At 47.1% G+C, this 15,879-nt stretch overlaps 1 protein-coding gene across 1 annotated transcript in view; it reads left to right on the plus strand.

Moving 5' to 3' along the window:
• Positions 1-15,879, plus strand: part of LOC135233970 (MAP kinase-activated protein kinase 2) — a 34,029-nt gene that overhangs the window by 10,771 nt on the left and 7,379 nt on the right. Inside the window, exon 2 of the mRNA XM_064297997.1 lies at positions 15,013-15,152. Coding sequence (XP_064154067.1) covers positions 15,013-15,152 — 140 coding nt within the window. The remainder of the gene's footprint in view (positions 1-15,012; positions 15,153-15,879) is intronic.

Genomic DNA, 15,879 nt, shown 5'->3' on the forward strand with positions numbered 1-15,879 from the left:
TGAGTTGTTTTGGTAAATCCATACATAGAATAAAAAATAGGTTATCTATGTACTCTAAGCAGACTCCTAGGTCATACAGCCATTTGCTGGCCTTTGGGGCCCCTCGCGGCTCCTCTGGGCCCCTCCCCAGCCGAACAGCCCCCGGCCGCTGTGACATCACTGGCAGCGTCGCGGCTCAGGGTTGTTGATGGCCGTGTCTCACTGGGGTGACAGGAGTTCTGGGAATAGCTCGTTGTGATGACTTCACTGGATGACACGCTGTCACTGCCTCTCGCTCTTGGTTGTTTGTGTGTGTGTGTGTGTGTTTGTGTGTGTGCATAGCGTAAAACAAACATTCATGCATGTGCGTTTGAGCGGGTGACCACACATGTAAATCTGCGCCTGTGCACACACAGTAGCGTGTGTGTGATCTCTACTTGCCCACAGCGGGCTGCACTTTCTCCCCCTAGCTGTTTCTGTGTGCTGGAGATTTCACAGCTCTCTCAGAAGAGGGGGACTGCTGACCCTCTCGGAGGAGGGGAACTTTTGTAATGGGTTCCAGGCAGAGGGGGTTCCATGGGCTCTTGAGGGGTTGTGATAGTGTGCAGAATCGAGGAGGCCCCTGATGACACCTGGGTATCTGTAGCCAATCTGCTGTCTGCCGTGGGCTACCTCTCTCCTCTTCCTTTCATCTGTTCTGTGTGGTTCTCCCAATTCCCTCATTACGCCCGTCACCCAATCACTGCCTTTATGACATCGTTTTTGAGTACCCAATCACGTTTCTGCTGCGACGCTCTCCTCCAGGAGGTCCGAAACCGCTTTTTTTTTTCTCATCGCGGTTGATGACTCTTTCCCACCTTCTCCTGATTGAGCCACTAACATTATAATCCTGTGATCTGAAAGCATCATAATCTTGTCAGTTGGAAGCATGTATATTGTGTGTATGTAGTCATATGTGTCCCTTGGTTGTAGTTGAATTGGGCAGTAGCATACGTGTCAATCTGCTTGCTTAGTATTGCAGTGTTTCCGCTACATTCACGTAGCAGCACCGGCCTGCGGTTACACCATTCTGACCACAACTGGCACTGCAAGCCTATTTTAAGTGCTTAGAATGATCCGATTACTCATCAATAATCTGGCTGTCATCACTACTGCAGCGCGGCTCTGACTGGGGCTTAGTGGCACATTCCTCAATCGTAGCGCCTTATCGCATGAACCAGTGCCACGCTTGCTTTACAAGGTCGCATTTATGAAATGAGCACACTTTCAGACCCGTTGGGTACCATGCTAATCCAGTAGTTGCTACAGCGGTCTTGAGTTTGCACAGGGATGAAACTATTTTTAAGCTTTTTAAAAAAAAATTTTTTTTAATTTATTTATTTTATTTATTTATTTTTATTTTTACCAGAAATGGACCTTCTGGCTAGAGAAGCTAGCTTCTGAAATTGATGCTATACATTGATACAGGCATCTGTCTAATAGGTGTAATGCATTATTTTTAGAAAACGCTGCCAGGATGTAGATCTAAATCATACCAGAACCTTACAGTCATGAGAGGTGCTTGATCGCCTGTGTCTGGAACACGTTGGGGCTTAATCTGCCCTGTGATCTGCCCCAAATCTGTAGTCTCGCTGAAAAAGGCCGTGGCGTTTCTGTAGCAGAAACGCGCTCTGTCTGTGCGGTTACGCGGATGTGCTTCTGCCTTCCAGCCGTGAGCTGAGTAACGGCGCGCCTGCTGCGTGTTTGATATGGGTGGGATTCCTGACGTCGGCACTGGCAACCGGATAATCTGTGTTTGCCTTCCATTTTTCTGGATACTGTGCAACCTGGAGACGTCGTATTCAAGCCTGGACTTGTTTATTCTTGCCGTGTACAGAAGCATTTGAATGCGTGATCTAGTTGGGTGATTTTTTTTTTAAAAAAGCCTTCAGAATCTCTTTAAGTAAGGTATAGAGTTACGGAGTACGCAGGTTGGCTGCCTCCCCTTGCTGTAAAAGTCTGTAGGTGAAGTGTGGAGGTTTTGTGTGAGCTCTGTCCACGCACCTGGAGTTCTGGAGAGCCAAGCAGCTAGGACTGTGTGCTTCACAGGGGACGTGTGTTTGTAATATGCGTCTTAATCTTTGTGCTGTTTTTGCACAGTGGGTTAGCTCTGTGGTGTGTTTGCATAGTGAGTGTTAGGGTGTGAGATGTGTTGGGGCACTGTGCGTTAGCCTTTGTGGTGCCTTTGTACAGTGTGTGTTAGCTAAGTGTGTGTGGTGTGTGTGATATGGTGTTGTGTGCTTGAATGTTTGTTTTATGCGGTGTAGGCATCTGCATGCCTGTGCGTGTCCGTTTGTGTGTCTCTGTGTCCGTGCGTGCATGAATGTGTGTGTGTGTGTGTGTGTGTGTGTGTGTGTGATTAGAGGCTCTGGGTCCTCATATCAAAGCTGGGAGGAAACAGGCCCTTGCAGACTGCTGACAGACAGGAAGTGGCTCCAGGCAGAGCTCAGGCAGCTGATTGGCTCCTGGGGCTCCCACACTGAAAAAGGCTTCATAATCACCAGCAGTCTTCTGTGCAGTGCTAAAAATAATGATGCCATTCTCTGCTCCTGGGTTTTGATTGGTCAACAGCCCTCACACTGTTGGGCTTCTGCTGAGATGGCGGGGCGTCCTCCGGGCGGGATGGATCATGTGACCTGCCACCGCTCCTATCTTGGCTAAATTTGGGGCATGTGGTGTTTGTTTATTGGGTTATGGTTTACTGAGTGGAGTTTGGTTTATTTTGACACGATGTGCAATCTGTCACCCAATCGCATGCTTGTTTCGTTATGCCTGCAGTTTAGGTGTGTTTCCACTGACCTGATTTAGCTGCGGTTAGGCAGAAGCACCCAAGTTGTTTCCGTAGCACAGGGGCTTTCCACGCTGAGACTCGGGTCTGGTCATCAGCAAAGTGTAAAAATGTATATATTTAGTCTAAATTTACCCTGTTAAAAATAGCCTAATTTTCTTTAGGCTTATGGTTCCATATCTCATTAAATATTATGCACAGGAAACATTGTTTGGATTCCACACCCATGGGATCATATTTATATCATGCCACCTATGTTGTGTATATATCTGTAGTTTATGGCATGTCCACAACTACTGGGTCTCAAGCTCAAATCGTGGGTTTCACTGTCGGTGTGGTTTTGGGCATAGTTCAGCACTTCTACACTTAAGTCAAGATGCACACCTTGTTTCCAAGGCCTAGATGGGCTGCCTAATAAAAAGAAAGTCAAAAGGACAACCTGCTGACACTGTGGCCCTCCAGGACTGGAGTTAAACATGCAGGCACTGTGGCCCTCCAGGACTGGAGTTAAACCTGCAGACACTGCAGCCCACCAGGACTGGAGTTAAACTCAACCTGCAGCACCAGACTGTAACCTGCAGACCTCGCCCTGGACTAGAGTTAAACCTGCAGACACTGCAGCCCACCAGGACTGGAGTTAAACCTGCAGACACTGCAGCCCTCCAGGACTGGAGTTAAACCTGCAGACACTGCAGCCCTTCTGGACTAGAGTTAAACCTGCAGACACTGCAGCCCTCCAGGACTGGAGTTAAAGTGAAGACATTATGCACCTGTATTGGACAGAAATGTTCAGTGTTTGCCCTGCTCTTGCTTGTTCATAATGGTGTCTGCGGCTCTGCATAGTGCATGGCAACTTGCATTCCAACCGGGGCTTAGCGTGAATGTGAAAAGCAGCTGAAAGAAAAGTGGCCTAATGTCCAGCTGGGAGCGCCTGGTTTGAAAAGGGTTTTCAGTGGAGTGTGTAACTGGGGCACCTGCCAGCTCTGCGGCTGGGAACCGAGACGGTGACGATTTCAAACGGTGTCAGCGAGGCGTGACGCCACCGTCCCGTCATGTCTCTGTGGGGGTCATGTGGCACACGACCCATCCCTTCCCGTAACCCCCGAGGGCTGCGGACACGGCCTTTACGCTGCCCTGCGACCTGCCCCTACCTCCCGTCCTGCCCGTACCTGCCCTGATTACGCTGCCGCAGTTTCACTTCGACTGCTGCACCTGTGCTGCCCGTACCTGCTGCTGCTGGGATTCACTGTGCTGTACCTGAGCAGCTTTCACTTCAGAGAGCTGCTTCCTAGATGGCACGGCACCCACCTCACTCCTGTGTCCCCACCCCTTGAGTCATAATTGATATTTGGGTTGGCTTGCCGTGTTTGAACTCTGTAAACGCCGCATTTCTGTTCGCAGTGGAGGTGGAGTTGGGTGTGAAAGGCAGATGAGAACAGGGAGGGGGCAGGATGATTTCATATTTCTCTGAAATCTGACCAGCAGGAAGGTAACACAAATTTAGACCTTCTGTCTCCTTTCTGTCACCCGCCCGCTCGCCCAAACGAGACGATCTGACACAGAACTAACCCCCCTGTGACGCTGGCAGGAAGTGGATCAGCTGATGGGTGGGAACCCGAAACCCTGCTGTTGACATGCTCATTAGTCACATTAGCCAGAGGCAAGGCTTGATTTAGTGTTTACACCTACCGGAGGAGTTGGGTCATGTTCTGTACGAAAGATGGAGATCTTCCTTTGTTGTTGTTCTGGTTGCCATGGTGAGCCGGGAAAAGTGTGTGATAGTTACTCCAGCAATTTTTGCTCTTTCTAATAACAAGCTGTCGCCTGTGTGGCTTTGCCTGTGGATTAAGTTAGTGAAATTAAGGAATTAAAAATAAAAAAACTAAAACAGGAACGCCCAAGGTGAAACTCAACTGGTAGTCTCTTCTCTTCAGATGACAGCAAGGTTGCATTATTTTACCTGCCTTCCTGAAATTGTGTGGAATTGAAGTATATTCGGTTTGTTTAGCAAAGGACTCATGGGCCAAAGTCAGGTGTGTTCATGCCACGTGTTACAAGGAGTCATAAGGAAGAACTTCTCACAGGTGTTTTTTTAATCCTGAGGTATCTTTATAACAGCTGTTGGGCAAGCATACACACACACACACACACACATTCTCTTTTCCAGAATGACTTGTGTGGGAGCAGCATAAATGCATTCACCTGATTAATATCAGTAATGGTGCAACCCAGTAACCCTGGCTCACAACATTCCCAGACCAATGAGGTAAGATGTAGCATCATTAAAGCACTAGTGCTGGTTAACCCTGTGGACCATGCTCAGCACAGGACAGTGCATTGTAGAAACAGGCAGATGATGTCCACTTCTGTTTAACAGCCTCTGGTCATCTCACGGGTGTGAGATGGTGAATTGAGGCTGATTTAAAGGGGGGCATCCTCAGACCCTGTTCTCAGAAGGCTGCTTTCCCTGGGGGTCCAGGAGGGGTATATCCACTCCTCCAGTGCGTTGGGGTGGGGGTGGTGGTGTCCCTAATTGTATGGGGGTGGGGGTAACCCCTTTGTGTGGGGCTGTAGGGGCGTGAAAGCAGCCCACATCTGCTGTTCTGGCCGCGAGCTGCTTCAGGGAGAGGCTTCAAAGACACGTCCTCAGTGAGAACTGATTGCATTAAAGGGGAGGCCAGCTGGGGGGTGGCTGGGGAGCGTGTGCTGGAGTGTTTTTGGGGGTTTTTTTGGGGGGGGGGTTAAGGGGGAGGGGCGTTCCTTTGTACCCGCATCCCCCTTTTAATTAAAACCTTTGCCTGGCACATTGCAGGAGCTCTCTTTATAGTTGGGCTTTGTACTTCAGTCGCTGTGTGCTCGTATTAATGGGGTCTCTCTGTACCCTTATTTCCGTCCCAGCCGAGCCGGCTTCTTTTCTCTTTCTTAAAGCCCGCGCTTGCTCCTTCACACACTTCTGACGCAGGCTGGGGCGCGGGGCGCGGGGCTGTCTGACGCAAGTAGACGCTTCCCTCGGCCAACCATGCGCTTTCCCTGCGTTCCCCTTTTAAAACTGCGCCCTGCGGCCCCTCCCTCCCGCTGGTTATTTAAGAGCCGTCAAAGGTAGCGCAAACGATCAATAAAAATTGATTAATGCGTTCAAAAACATTGTATGCAAATTAACGCATTTGACCCTATCTCCCATAGTTCCATTGCTGTGTGAAAGGATATTTTCACTGACAGGTCCCTGCTCATGCAGAATAAGAGATCGTCCTTCTCATCTGAAAATGTCAATAAGCTAGTCTGTCTCAGCAACTGGTCAAGTGAAACTTCCTGAAGTGGATAAAAATAAGTCCCAGTTCTCATATGAGCAAAATCTAGAAACCCCTGTATGTGGTTCCAGTCTGTTCTGGAACTTCCCCTTTTTGAGCCGAGCTAACAGTGAAAAGACGGGTTCCATTGCAGTTGCCAACGTACAGAAATATACCATTGGGTCAAGATTGTTGTTTAACGGTTGTTTTTGTTTTCTACGGTTTTAAAAGCAATTTGGACATCGCTTAATTTCAGAATTCTAAACTCCATAAATCTATAGGGAGTCCACTGTTGTCAGAATTATAATCTACATCGCCATAAGAACTTTTAGTAGTAAACTTTAGCAAATATAAACCAAATAGGTTTTTCGTACCTAGATCTCTAACAAGTGATGGTATGCAATAAGTAGTAATGTACGTGAATGGGCAAAGATGAAAAGTGAGTACTGGCCCATATCAAGCACTGAGGAGGCCGAGTACCGGGAAATTATAGGCTAAGTGCCGGGGATTTATAACTGCTGGTGTGCAAGAATACGTCATGATACTCTAAAGAGTAAAGGCCTGGACCACTTCCAGCAGCGGTGAAACTTAAGTTCTGAGGAAGGCTATGAGAGGGAATTTGTTTGAAAGGTTTTGTTTTCAGTTCCATTGTCTAATTTGAGTAACTACCAAAAGAACCATTGTTTAAACAAATCAAATTTCACAAGTTTCCTCTTATTTTTGTCAAACTGAGGCCTTTCAGTTCCAAATGGTTAGACGTGTTATTTTTGGGGTAGGTTTCCCATTGCAATGCTGTGGGTTTCACAGGTCAATTCCATCTGTTCTTTGTGTGCTCTTTTGGAGCCATTGGCTAACAGTTTAATCCTGCTTATGAATTAGTAGGCCTACAGTATGTGAAGTAAAAGGGTTGGCACTGAACTGTTATTGCCTGTGAATGTAATAATCAAGGTGTTTTGCTTATCTGTTGCAAACCTTTAGCAATATGCCTCATTCCTTTCCCTCAAGAAAAACCGTATTGAATCAGGCAATAGGCATGTTTCAAATTATTGGAGGTAGGCTTTAATACTTTTTGATCTTGTGATTAATTTTGATTAATCACAGACTAGATTTAGGAAGTAATCATTTGACAGCGCTTGTTTTTTTGTTGTTGTTTGTTTTAGTATCGAAGCCACCGTGCTCTCATTTCCAGGGTGACCGTGACCCCGGCTCTGACCCCCCAGGTCTGAGTACAGAGTAAAGTGCACATGTTAAACAGTAACTGGGCCCTGGAACTGCTGTGCATGCCACCTGGTGCCCTCAGCAGCCCCTAGTGTGAAGCCTTTGAGCTGTGGCTGCTCTCTGTTCCCACCCCCGGGCGCGTTATATTTATGTAATTACTTTAGGATTGCAGCCGCATGTTTTATGGTTTCATGTGGATATTAGCTGTATGAATCTATGATTTGTATTGGGGTTCTGGGTGGGGGCATAAGTTGTCTTGCTTTTAGTGCTTTATTGATGTAGCGTTCGCTGCTCTGAGGATGCTGTTATCCAGTGCTGGCACTGTTGCTCACATAACTCTGGTGGAAGCACTTGTGTTTTCATTCGTTGTAAGTCACTCTGGCTAAGAGCGTCTGCTAAATTAATGCGATGTGATGTAATGTCTCCTCCACCCCACGAGTGCTCAAAGATCTGTGAGCTTGCCTGGGCCTCTGCGTATCAGATTTGGCAAGGGAAGCTGTAGCAGGATGGGTGCTCTGTGTGGGACAGTGCTCTGTGACAGGACGGGTGTAGAGTATGGGACAGTGCTGTGACAGGACGGGTGTAGAGTATGGGACAGTGCTGTGTGACAGGACGGGTGTAGGGTGTGGGACAGTGCTGTGACAGGACGGGTGTAGAGTATGGGACAGTGCTGTGACAGGACAGGTGTAGAGTATGGGACAGTGCTGTGTGACAGGACAGGTGTAGAGTATGGGACAGTGCTGTGTGACAGGACGGGTGTAGGGTGTGGGACAGTGCTCTGTGGCAGGAGGCGTGTAGGGTGTAGGGCAATACTGTGTGACAAGAGGGGTGTTGGGTATGGGACAGTGCTCAGTGAACGGAGGGGTGTAAGATGTGGGACAGTGCTCTGTGACAAGAGGGGGTGTAGGGTGTAGGGCAGTGCTCTCTTACAGGAGGTTCGTTGGGTATGGGGCAGTGCTCTGTGATAGGACGGATGTAGGGTGTGGGACAGTGCTCTCAGACATGGGTGCTTGTCTCCCTGTGATTTGTGCTCTGTGGCGTCAGTGAGTTTAGTTCCAAATGGCAGAGGTAACAAACATGGACAGCTGGCCCAAGGCAGACCGTTGTCGCACCCGAACCTTCTGGATAGGATACAGAGACAAAACTTCTTGATCTCCTCCATTCATTCTCTCTACACAGGTGTCTGCTTTGGGGTGATAGTGGCATTTTGGCAGGGTGGGTTAGCCTCAAGGCATGTCCCCCTGCTGGTGAACTGAACCCCCTTTCTGCTCCAGGGGTCCCGGAGACACTTCTGACATTCTCACTCTCAGACCCTAAGGATTACAGGCAATTTGCTGATGAACAAGCAGCCAATATCCAGTACAGGATGTGACATCGCTTCCCAGAGTTTGGGGGGGGGGGGGGTGTTAGTGGGGTGATAGATTCACTACCACTTAGTCTTTGGCTCATTAAACCTTTGTCTTTGGTCCATGAAACTTAGTATTTGGTCCTTAAATCTTTGTCTTTGTCCCGTGGAGCTAGTTCTTTGGCTCTTGAAACTTGTTGACTTGTCCCCTGAACCAGTCATGCCTCCTAATGTGTTGTCTGTTCTGGGTGGGCTGCTGTTGGACACCCCCAGCAGATCTGCCTCCCTGTTAAGCAGAAATAGAAGGAACTGTTCTCTTAACTGAAATTCTGCTTCACTGGATTCACAGTTAGAGATCACATGATGTGCCGCTCACAAAAAATGGGGCAATGCACTGGTAAAGGATATTTGAAGTGATCTTCCCTACTTTCTGGTGGACATGGGCTTCAGAAGTCATGTCGTCATTCCCTTCAATTTCGTTACCATTTTCGGGACTTCCGGATCAAAAAAATTGACTGCCCATGGGAGAAATTAATGAAGTTTTCCTAATTCCTTCAAAAAATGTATGACATTTGGACGTTTGTTTCTATATGAAAAAAGAACACAAAAAAAAATGAAAAAAACATTCTGCGTCATTTAAAAAAGCTAATTGCAAAGACCCGTCGCACAATTACAACATCCCACACAGGGCAATATTTCTGGATACCTTTCATACAAGGAAGTGTTTTGTAGTTACCTGTTAGTGTAGTAAATTTTTTGTTTGGTACTGTCGTATATATCGCTGTAAATATCTTTGTTGTTATTGTTGCTGTTCTCATTGGTAATTTCCTTAAGTTATTTGAGTACTTTCTTTAAATTTCTTTGCCGGACTAGCTCATTGGAAAAATGATTATATCGGTTGGAAAGCTGCGTCAGAATTCAGTGGATCCAGTGCCATTCAAAAGAGAAATGTGTCCAGATAAAAACATCCAAGTTTTGAATTCCAGTTTAAATCACAGACTGACAGGGACGTCTATGTGAAACTCCCATTCATTATCCTTTGATCTGGAAATAAATATGTGGGTAAAGGTTTTGCTCTGTATTGCGTCAGACTTCTGAATCCAATGATAATCAGTCTTTTTTTTATGAGTTCCTCTTGGATTAAGCCCCTCTCCCAAATGCTGTATGATTTTTGCTTAGAAATATCACAGTGAGCAAACTGTATCAGATAGTGCTCTGTCAGATTACCTCAAAGGCTCACTTGAGATTAGTCCCAGCAGCTATCTCACTGTCTAGAGATTTAGAATTAATTGGGAATTAATTTCGTTGGAGTTCTGGATGGATTAAGGTTTATGGTTCAGTTTGTTTGTTTTGGGATTGTGTTTGTTTGTAGTCTGGGGGTTTGGGTTTTGGGGTTTGAGTTTTCGGGTTTTTAGGTTTGTGGGATTTGGGGTTTATGAGTTTTGAAGTTTGTGGCTTCTGGGGTTTGTGGGATTTGTAGGTTTGTCGGTTTTGCGGGTTTCAAGCTTTTCTTAGTGAGTTCTGGTGGTTTTTAGGTTTTAGGGTTTGTGATTACTGTGGTTTGTTTGGTTTTGGCACTAGCGGGAATGTGCCCACCACTGCCCTCTGGTGGCAGCTGCCTGCTTGCTGGCACATGTTGTGAAAGCGAGGACAGCCCTGCATCGTGCTCTGGGTCAATAGCAGCTTGTTTAGCTGTATAAATTAGCGCTGGAAACAATGGAGGCGAGGCGGCGCTGTGGTGCCTGGGGAGAGGGGGGAGGGGGGTCTCTTAGGCTGGCAGTGCCAGCTGTGCACCCCCCTCCCCTCTGGGGTCGTTGAGGCCAGGAGAAAGCTCAAGGTTTTCCCGTAGAGTTGCACAGAAAGGATTCTGGGTAAACGGCACCACTGCTGTCCTGACTGTAAACCAAGTCCGCACACCCTGACCAGAACAGCGCAGGGAAAACCGTACCAAAGCAGGAGCCACATTGCTGAGAGGAGCATTATTCTCAGTGGTAAATGACAATGTGTGATTTCTGTTTCAGCATCTTTATGCCATACTGTGAGCCATACAGTAAGACCTCCTCTCTGATTGAGCTGTGGTGTAGACCTCCTTATGGGACATATAGTAAGACCTCCTCTCTGATTGAGCTGTGGTGTAGACCTCCTTATGGGACATACAGTAAGACCTCCTCTCTGATTGAGCTGTGGTGTAGACCTCCTTATGGGTCATACAGTAAGGCCTTCCCTATGATTGAGCTGTGGTGTAGACCTCCTTATGGGACATACAGTAAGACCTCCTCTCTGATTGAGCTGTGGTGTAGACCTTAGGGGTCATACAGTAAGGCCTTCCCTATGATTGAGCTGTGGTGTAGACCTCCTTATGGGACATACAGTAAGACCTCCTCTCTGATTGAGCTGTGGTGTAGACCTTAGGGGTCATACAGTAAGGCCTTCCCTATGATTGAGCTGTGGTGTAGACCTCCTTATGGGACATACAGTAAGACCTCCTCTCTGATTGAGCTGTGATGGAGACCTCCTTATGGGACATAGGCCTACATTAAGGCCTTCCCTCCGATTAAGCTCTAAGGCTGTCAAAAGTGCCATGAAATTGAGTTCGAATATTAGCTTTTGTAATTAGTTGAATATATTCGAATATCATTTGCCTATAATTCACAAAAATAAGCTGCTTATTGTCGGGCGCGATATGCACGTGACGCTCCCTCTAAACTGGCCTGCGCGTTATTTTCCACAAGCGGGCAGTAGAATAGAGGATATCGGTGAACTTTAATACTAGGTTACTACATCTGGGGCCTCATTTATAAAACGTATTTTAGATCAACTGTGTGGCGCGTACGTAGAAAATCACGTAAAAGTAGTGATTTATAAAATTTCAACATGACTCGATTTGACCGTGGAAACGGTTGTGGCTCTACGTCAGGTCTTCACTGGCGTATGCACGCAAGTTCGTTTTATAATTGAGCCCCCTGCAGTTTCTATAGCCTAATACGCAAATGAACAAAGCACTTTCTCGTGGATGTAATTTGCCACAACTCGGCATTTATTAATCACAATGGTAGGGAAATTATTGTTTATAGGAAATCCCTGGTTATTTCTTAACACAAAAACTATTCATACGGCTAATACCTGTAGCCTAAAACAACATAAATTACCTACTCTGTTTAGTTTAACTTACTTCATCATCCAATTTTATCAAAATCTTCAGAACAGAAAGGAAACATAGCCTGCCATGGGAACATTATTTGGCCTAAATTGTTAGCTGACCAAATCTGTTGAACGAAGTGAAAAAAGAGACTGGCTCGCGAGGCTAGCTGACCAGTAACGTTAGGTGTCCATGGAGCTCAAAGTATCACCGGAGGTTATTGGCACGGAAAACCGGACGATCCACTTGCTCTGGGTCCAGGGCAGAACGTTTTTTGTTGACAGAGGAAGTAACGTTAGCACAGGAAATGAAATTTGCGTGCAACATATTTCGCCCCATGAAATTAAAGCCTGTATATTCATGTTAATTACAAAAAGGCGGGATCCAAAACTAATATTCGAATGCTCAAATTTAGGTTCGAACTTTAAAAAAAGAAAAAAGAAAAAAGATTTTCGAATATTTTTTGACAGCCCTATTAAGCTGTGGTGTAGACCTCCTTATGGGGCGTGCTGCAGACCATCCCCCTCTGCGATGGGGCTGTAGTGAGAACCCGGATGTGAATGCAGTTTCCTGGATTACAGAACAAAGCATTACGGAACCAGAGCATCTCCCCGAACGATCACATCTGCATTCTTTCCACTGCCTGTCATGCATAACTGTGTGTGTGTGTGTCTGCGTGTGAGAGAGAGTTAGAGTGACAGTGAGAGTCTATATTTGTGTGTGAGTGGATATCTGTGTGTCTGCTACTCTGCCGTGAGAATGTGTGAATCGCGGTGCTGGGGTTGTGAGTGTGTGTTGTGTATTTATGATATGCAAGTGTGTGTGTATGTGTGTGTGTGTTTGTTTGCAAGCGTATGCATCCGTTCGTGTTCTGCTCAGGCCTGCACACCCTCTCTCCCCCCCCCCACCCCCCCACTCTCTCTCCGCCTGATTGTCCTTGTGGGATGAGCTCAGGGTGTTGAAGTGAAATGAACTGGCGGTGTTGCAGGAACCTGTCACAGCACCCTGTCAAGGTCTTGGCATGTGAGCGCTCTCTGGCTGGGACGCTACGCTGTGAGGTAATCGTAGCGCTGCTGGGACGCTACGCTGTGAGGTAATCGTAGCGCTGCGTGCGCTATTCGCCCCGTGCTCCGGACATTGCAGAGGAGTTTCCAGTCACAAGGGCCCTGCTCGTGTCCCGAGGTGTAATGGGTTTCTGCCACCTTGATAAAAAGCCATTAGTCTGTATTACAAGGCCAGAAATAAACGCCCACCCAGCCCACAGACCAGGGTTAAGAGGGGGCTTGAGTTGTGGTCAATATTTTAGTCAGCTATACTTGCCATTTTAATAGGTTGTCCTTTCCAGCACTGGAAATGAACTCTGCGTATGACTGATTTAAAAGGGCAGTTTGCTCTCGGGGGCTTTTTGGTGTGATTTTGGTTTTAGTGAAAGTTTTTTCATTGACCCAGATAGTTGTTTAATGTGCGCTGAAGGATGTTTTAGACATTTAGAGAAGTCCCTGATGACCTGCTGGCTGTACAGAGGCTGATAACGGCTCATTCAGGGGTTTGTGGTCTGAAGCAGAAAAGACATGCACCCACGGTTACTCCACAGCAGCTCGTACCGCGACTTTATTACTCTGGTGGTTAGGGTGCTCCGATTGGTCGGTAATGTGGATGCGTCGTTTAATATTGGATAAGCTCTTGGCTTGTGAGGGCTGGCCGCCGGCAGTGTCCTCTGGCGTGAGCGTGCTGCTCCCGGAACGTGCCGGAGAGGGTCTGTAATTGGGTATCGATCTGCGATTACAGATCAGCAGGGATTGATGGCTCCACCGTAGGTGCACTGTGGTACTGGAGCAGGGGGTGGAGGTGTAGCTGGGGGGTTTCTGTGCTGGGGGGGGGGGGTGGGGTTGAGCTTGGCACACAACACAGCACACTAAGCACAGGTGCTTTATGGGCTGCGCATCACGTGTGACTGATGGATGGGAACAACGGGAAAAGAAATAGACTTTGCCGTTACACAGGTGATTAATAGGGCTCTAATGCGGAGCGGGTGGCGTGTGTGGCAGTGTGTGGAGCAGCTCCGCCATGCTCGCCCTGCTGTATGTGTCTGTAAGCGCAGTCTGTCATGTTAGCTGACCAGAGGGTCATAAAGCAAGCAGGTGGGTCTCTCTCTCTCCCTCTCTCTCTGCCTGTGGAAGGCAGCTTTGTGCTCTCCCTCTGTCACCCACAGACACGCAGACAGCCCTGCATCGCCATGTTCAAAAGCTACCAGCGTTCCCATCTCCTCATTTCATGTGTACATTATTTGATTAAGTTCTGTGGGCTTTCTTTCATAACTGCAATGGTTGCGCAATGTTTTTTTTTCTGTTTCCTCTTGTCCTTTCTGTTTATCTTTGCTTTTTTGAAATTGAAGATTACATTCTGAATAAAAACATGTTTTCTGTGTCATGGGATACAATGTTATTTTGATCCTGCTTGAAATTTTTCCTGCCATCCTGTATAACTACATTTTATTTAGGGTGTCGTTCCCCCCCCCCATGAATTGATCCAGTTGAAGCACTTGTTTGTCAGTCAGCATGCGGTTGCATGTGCTGCCTCTAGGTGGCAGTGTTATATCAGAAATAACCTTAAGCCAAGCATTTGCAGTTCCTCAAGGGGGAGCTGGGATACAATTTAGTAGGTGTCTCAAGTAGGAAAGTAAGTTAAAGTAAGAAATCCTGAACATTTTTTGAAGTTAATTGTAAAGAGTAGTGATGATCCTCACTCTTGATGCATCTGAAAAACTGTGTTCAGTTCTGCGTGTTTATTCTCTTCCTTCTACACCTGCCTGTGGCTGGATTTTGTCTCTGTATCATCACAGGCCTTGTTGAGTTCCAGGGGCTGCACTGTATTGTAATGGTTGGAGAACTGGGCTTGCAACTTCAAGGTTGTAGGTTTGATTTCCAGGCAGGACACTGCCGTTGCACCCTTGAGCAGAGTACTTAATCTGTATTGCTTCAGCCAATATGCAGCTGTATTAAATAAAATCAAATTAAATATAAAGAACGTAAGCGGTGTAAGTTGCTCTTGATTAGAGCATCTGCTAAATACCTAAAATGTACTGTATGTAATATGCATATCCAGTGATGCTTCTTTCTGTGGGCTGATCAAACTGCCCTTTGAAAGCTTTCATTGGCTCCTAGCTCACGTGGTTGCATTTTTATAATTTTCATTGTTCGCTCTCCCTGTCACTCAGATGCTGCAGGACTGTCCGAAAGCCCGGCGGGAGGTGGAGCTTCACTGGCGGGCGTCGCCCTGCAGCCACATTGTGCGCATCGTCGACGTGTACGAGAACCTGTACCAGACCAGGAAGTGCCTGCTCATCGTCATGGAGTGGTAGGTACCGGCAGCGATGGGGGAAACACGGCGTGTGCTTGTGTGGGTGTGTGTGTGTGTACGTGTGTGCAAGCATGTGTGTGTGTGTGCGTGTGTGTGCGTGCGGTCCTCCCTCTGCAGTAGGGCTCAGGTCCGTTGTCTCAGGAAATGGTGACTTCAGAAAAACGAGACACGTTGGCTTCACTCCCACGCCCACAGAAATATAAAAATCTCTACATCAGCAAGTGAAGCTTGTGGGTGTACTTACTTGGTCTGAAAAAATAAATGTACATTATGTTGCCTTCATTGAACCACAGTGAGGTGCTGGGAAATAAGTGCATCCACAGTGCTAACAACAGTCCAGGATTAATAATGTGTGACATCAATAAAGCACTAAATATAAGTTAAATCATGCCAACCTATGATCTTAATATAGATCATGAAATCCATATAAAACCATAAAAACTTGTTATTATAATCCTGAAGTAATTCATTGCATAAGAAGAGAGTAACAGGTGTGGGAACAGGCAGGGAGCCAGGATGCAGATAGAAGGGTCCAGGCCCTCAGCCTGCTTCAGAAGACGGGAGTCTACGGACGCAGACCCTGCAGAATGAGCCCTCCCTGGGGCGATGCTGAAGCCAACTGCGTGCCACCCTGCGGGGATGCCAGCCACGGCCTGCGCTGGCACGGTCAGGGTTCCATCCCCAGCACCAGGACTGCGCCAGGATCTTTATTTTATTTGATTCT

This window comes from Anguilla rostrata, chromosome 11 (genome assembly GCF_018555375.3).
Source record: "Anguilla rostrata isolate EN2019 chromosome 11, ASM1855537v3, whole genome shotgun sequence".
In the NCBI taxonomy this organism is placed as follows: Eukaryota; Metazoa; Chordata; class Actinopteri; order Anguilliformes; family Anguillidae; genus Anguilla; species Anguilla rostrata.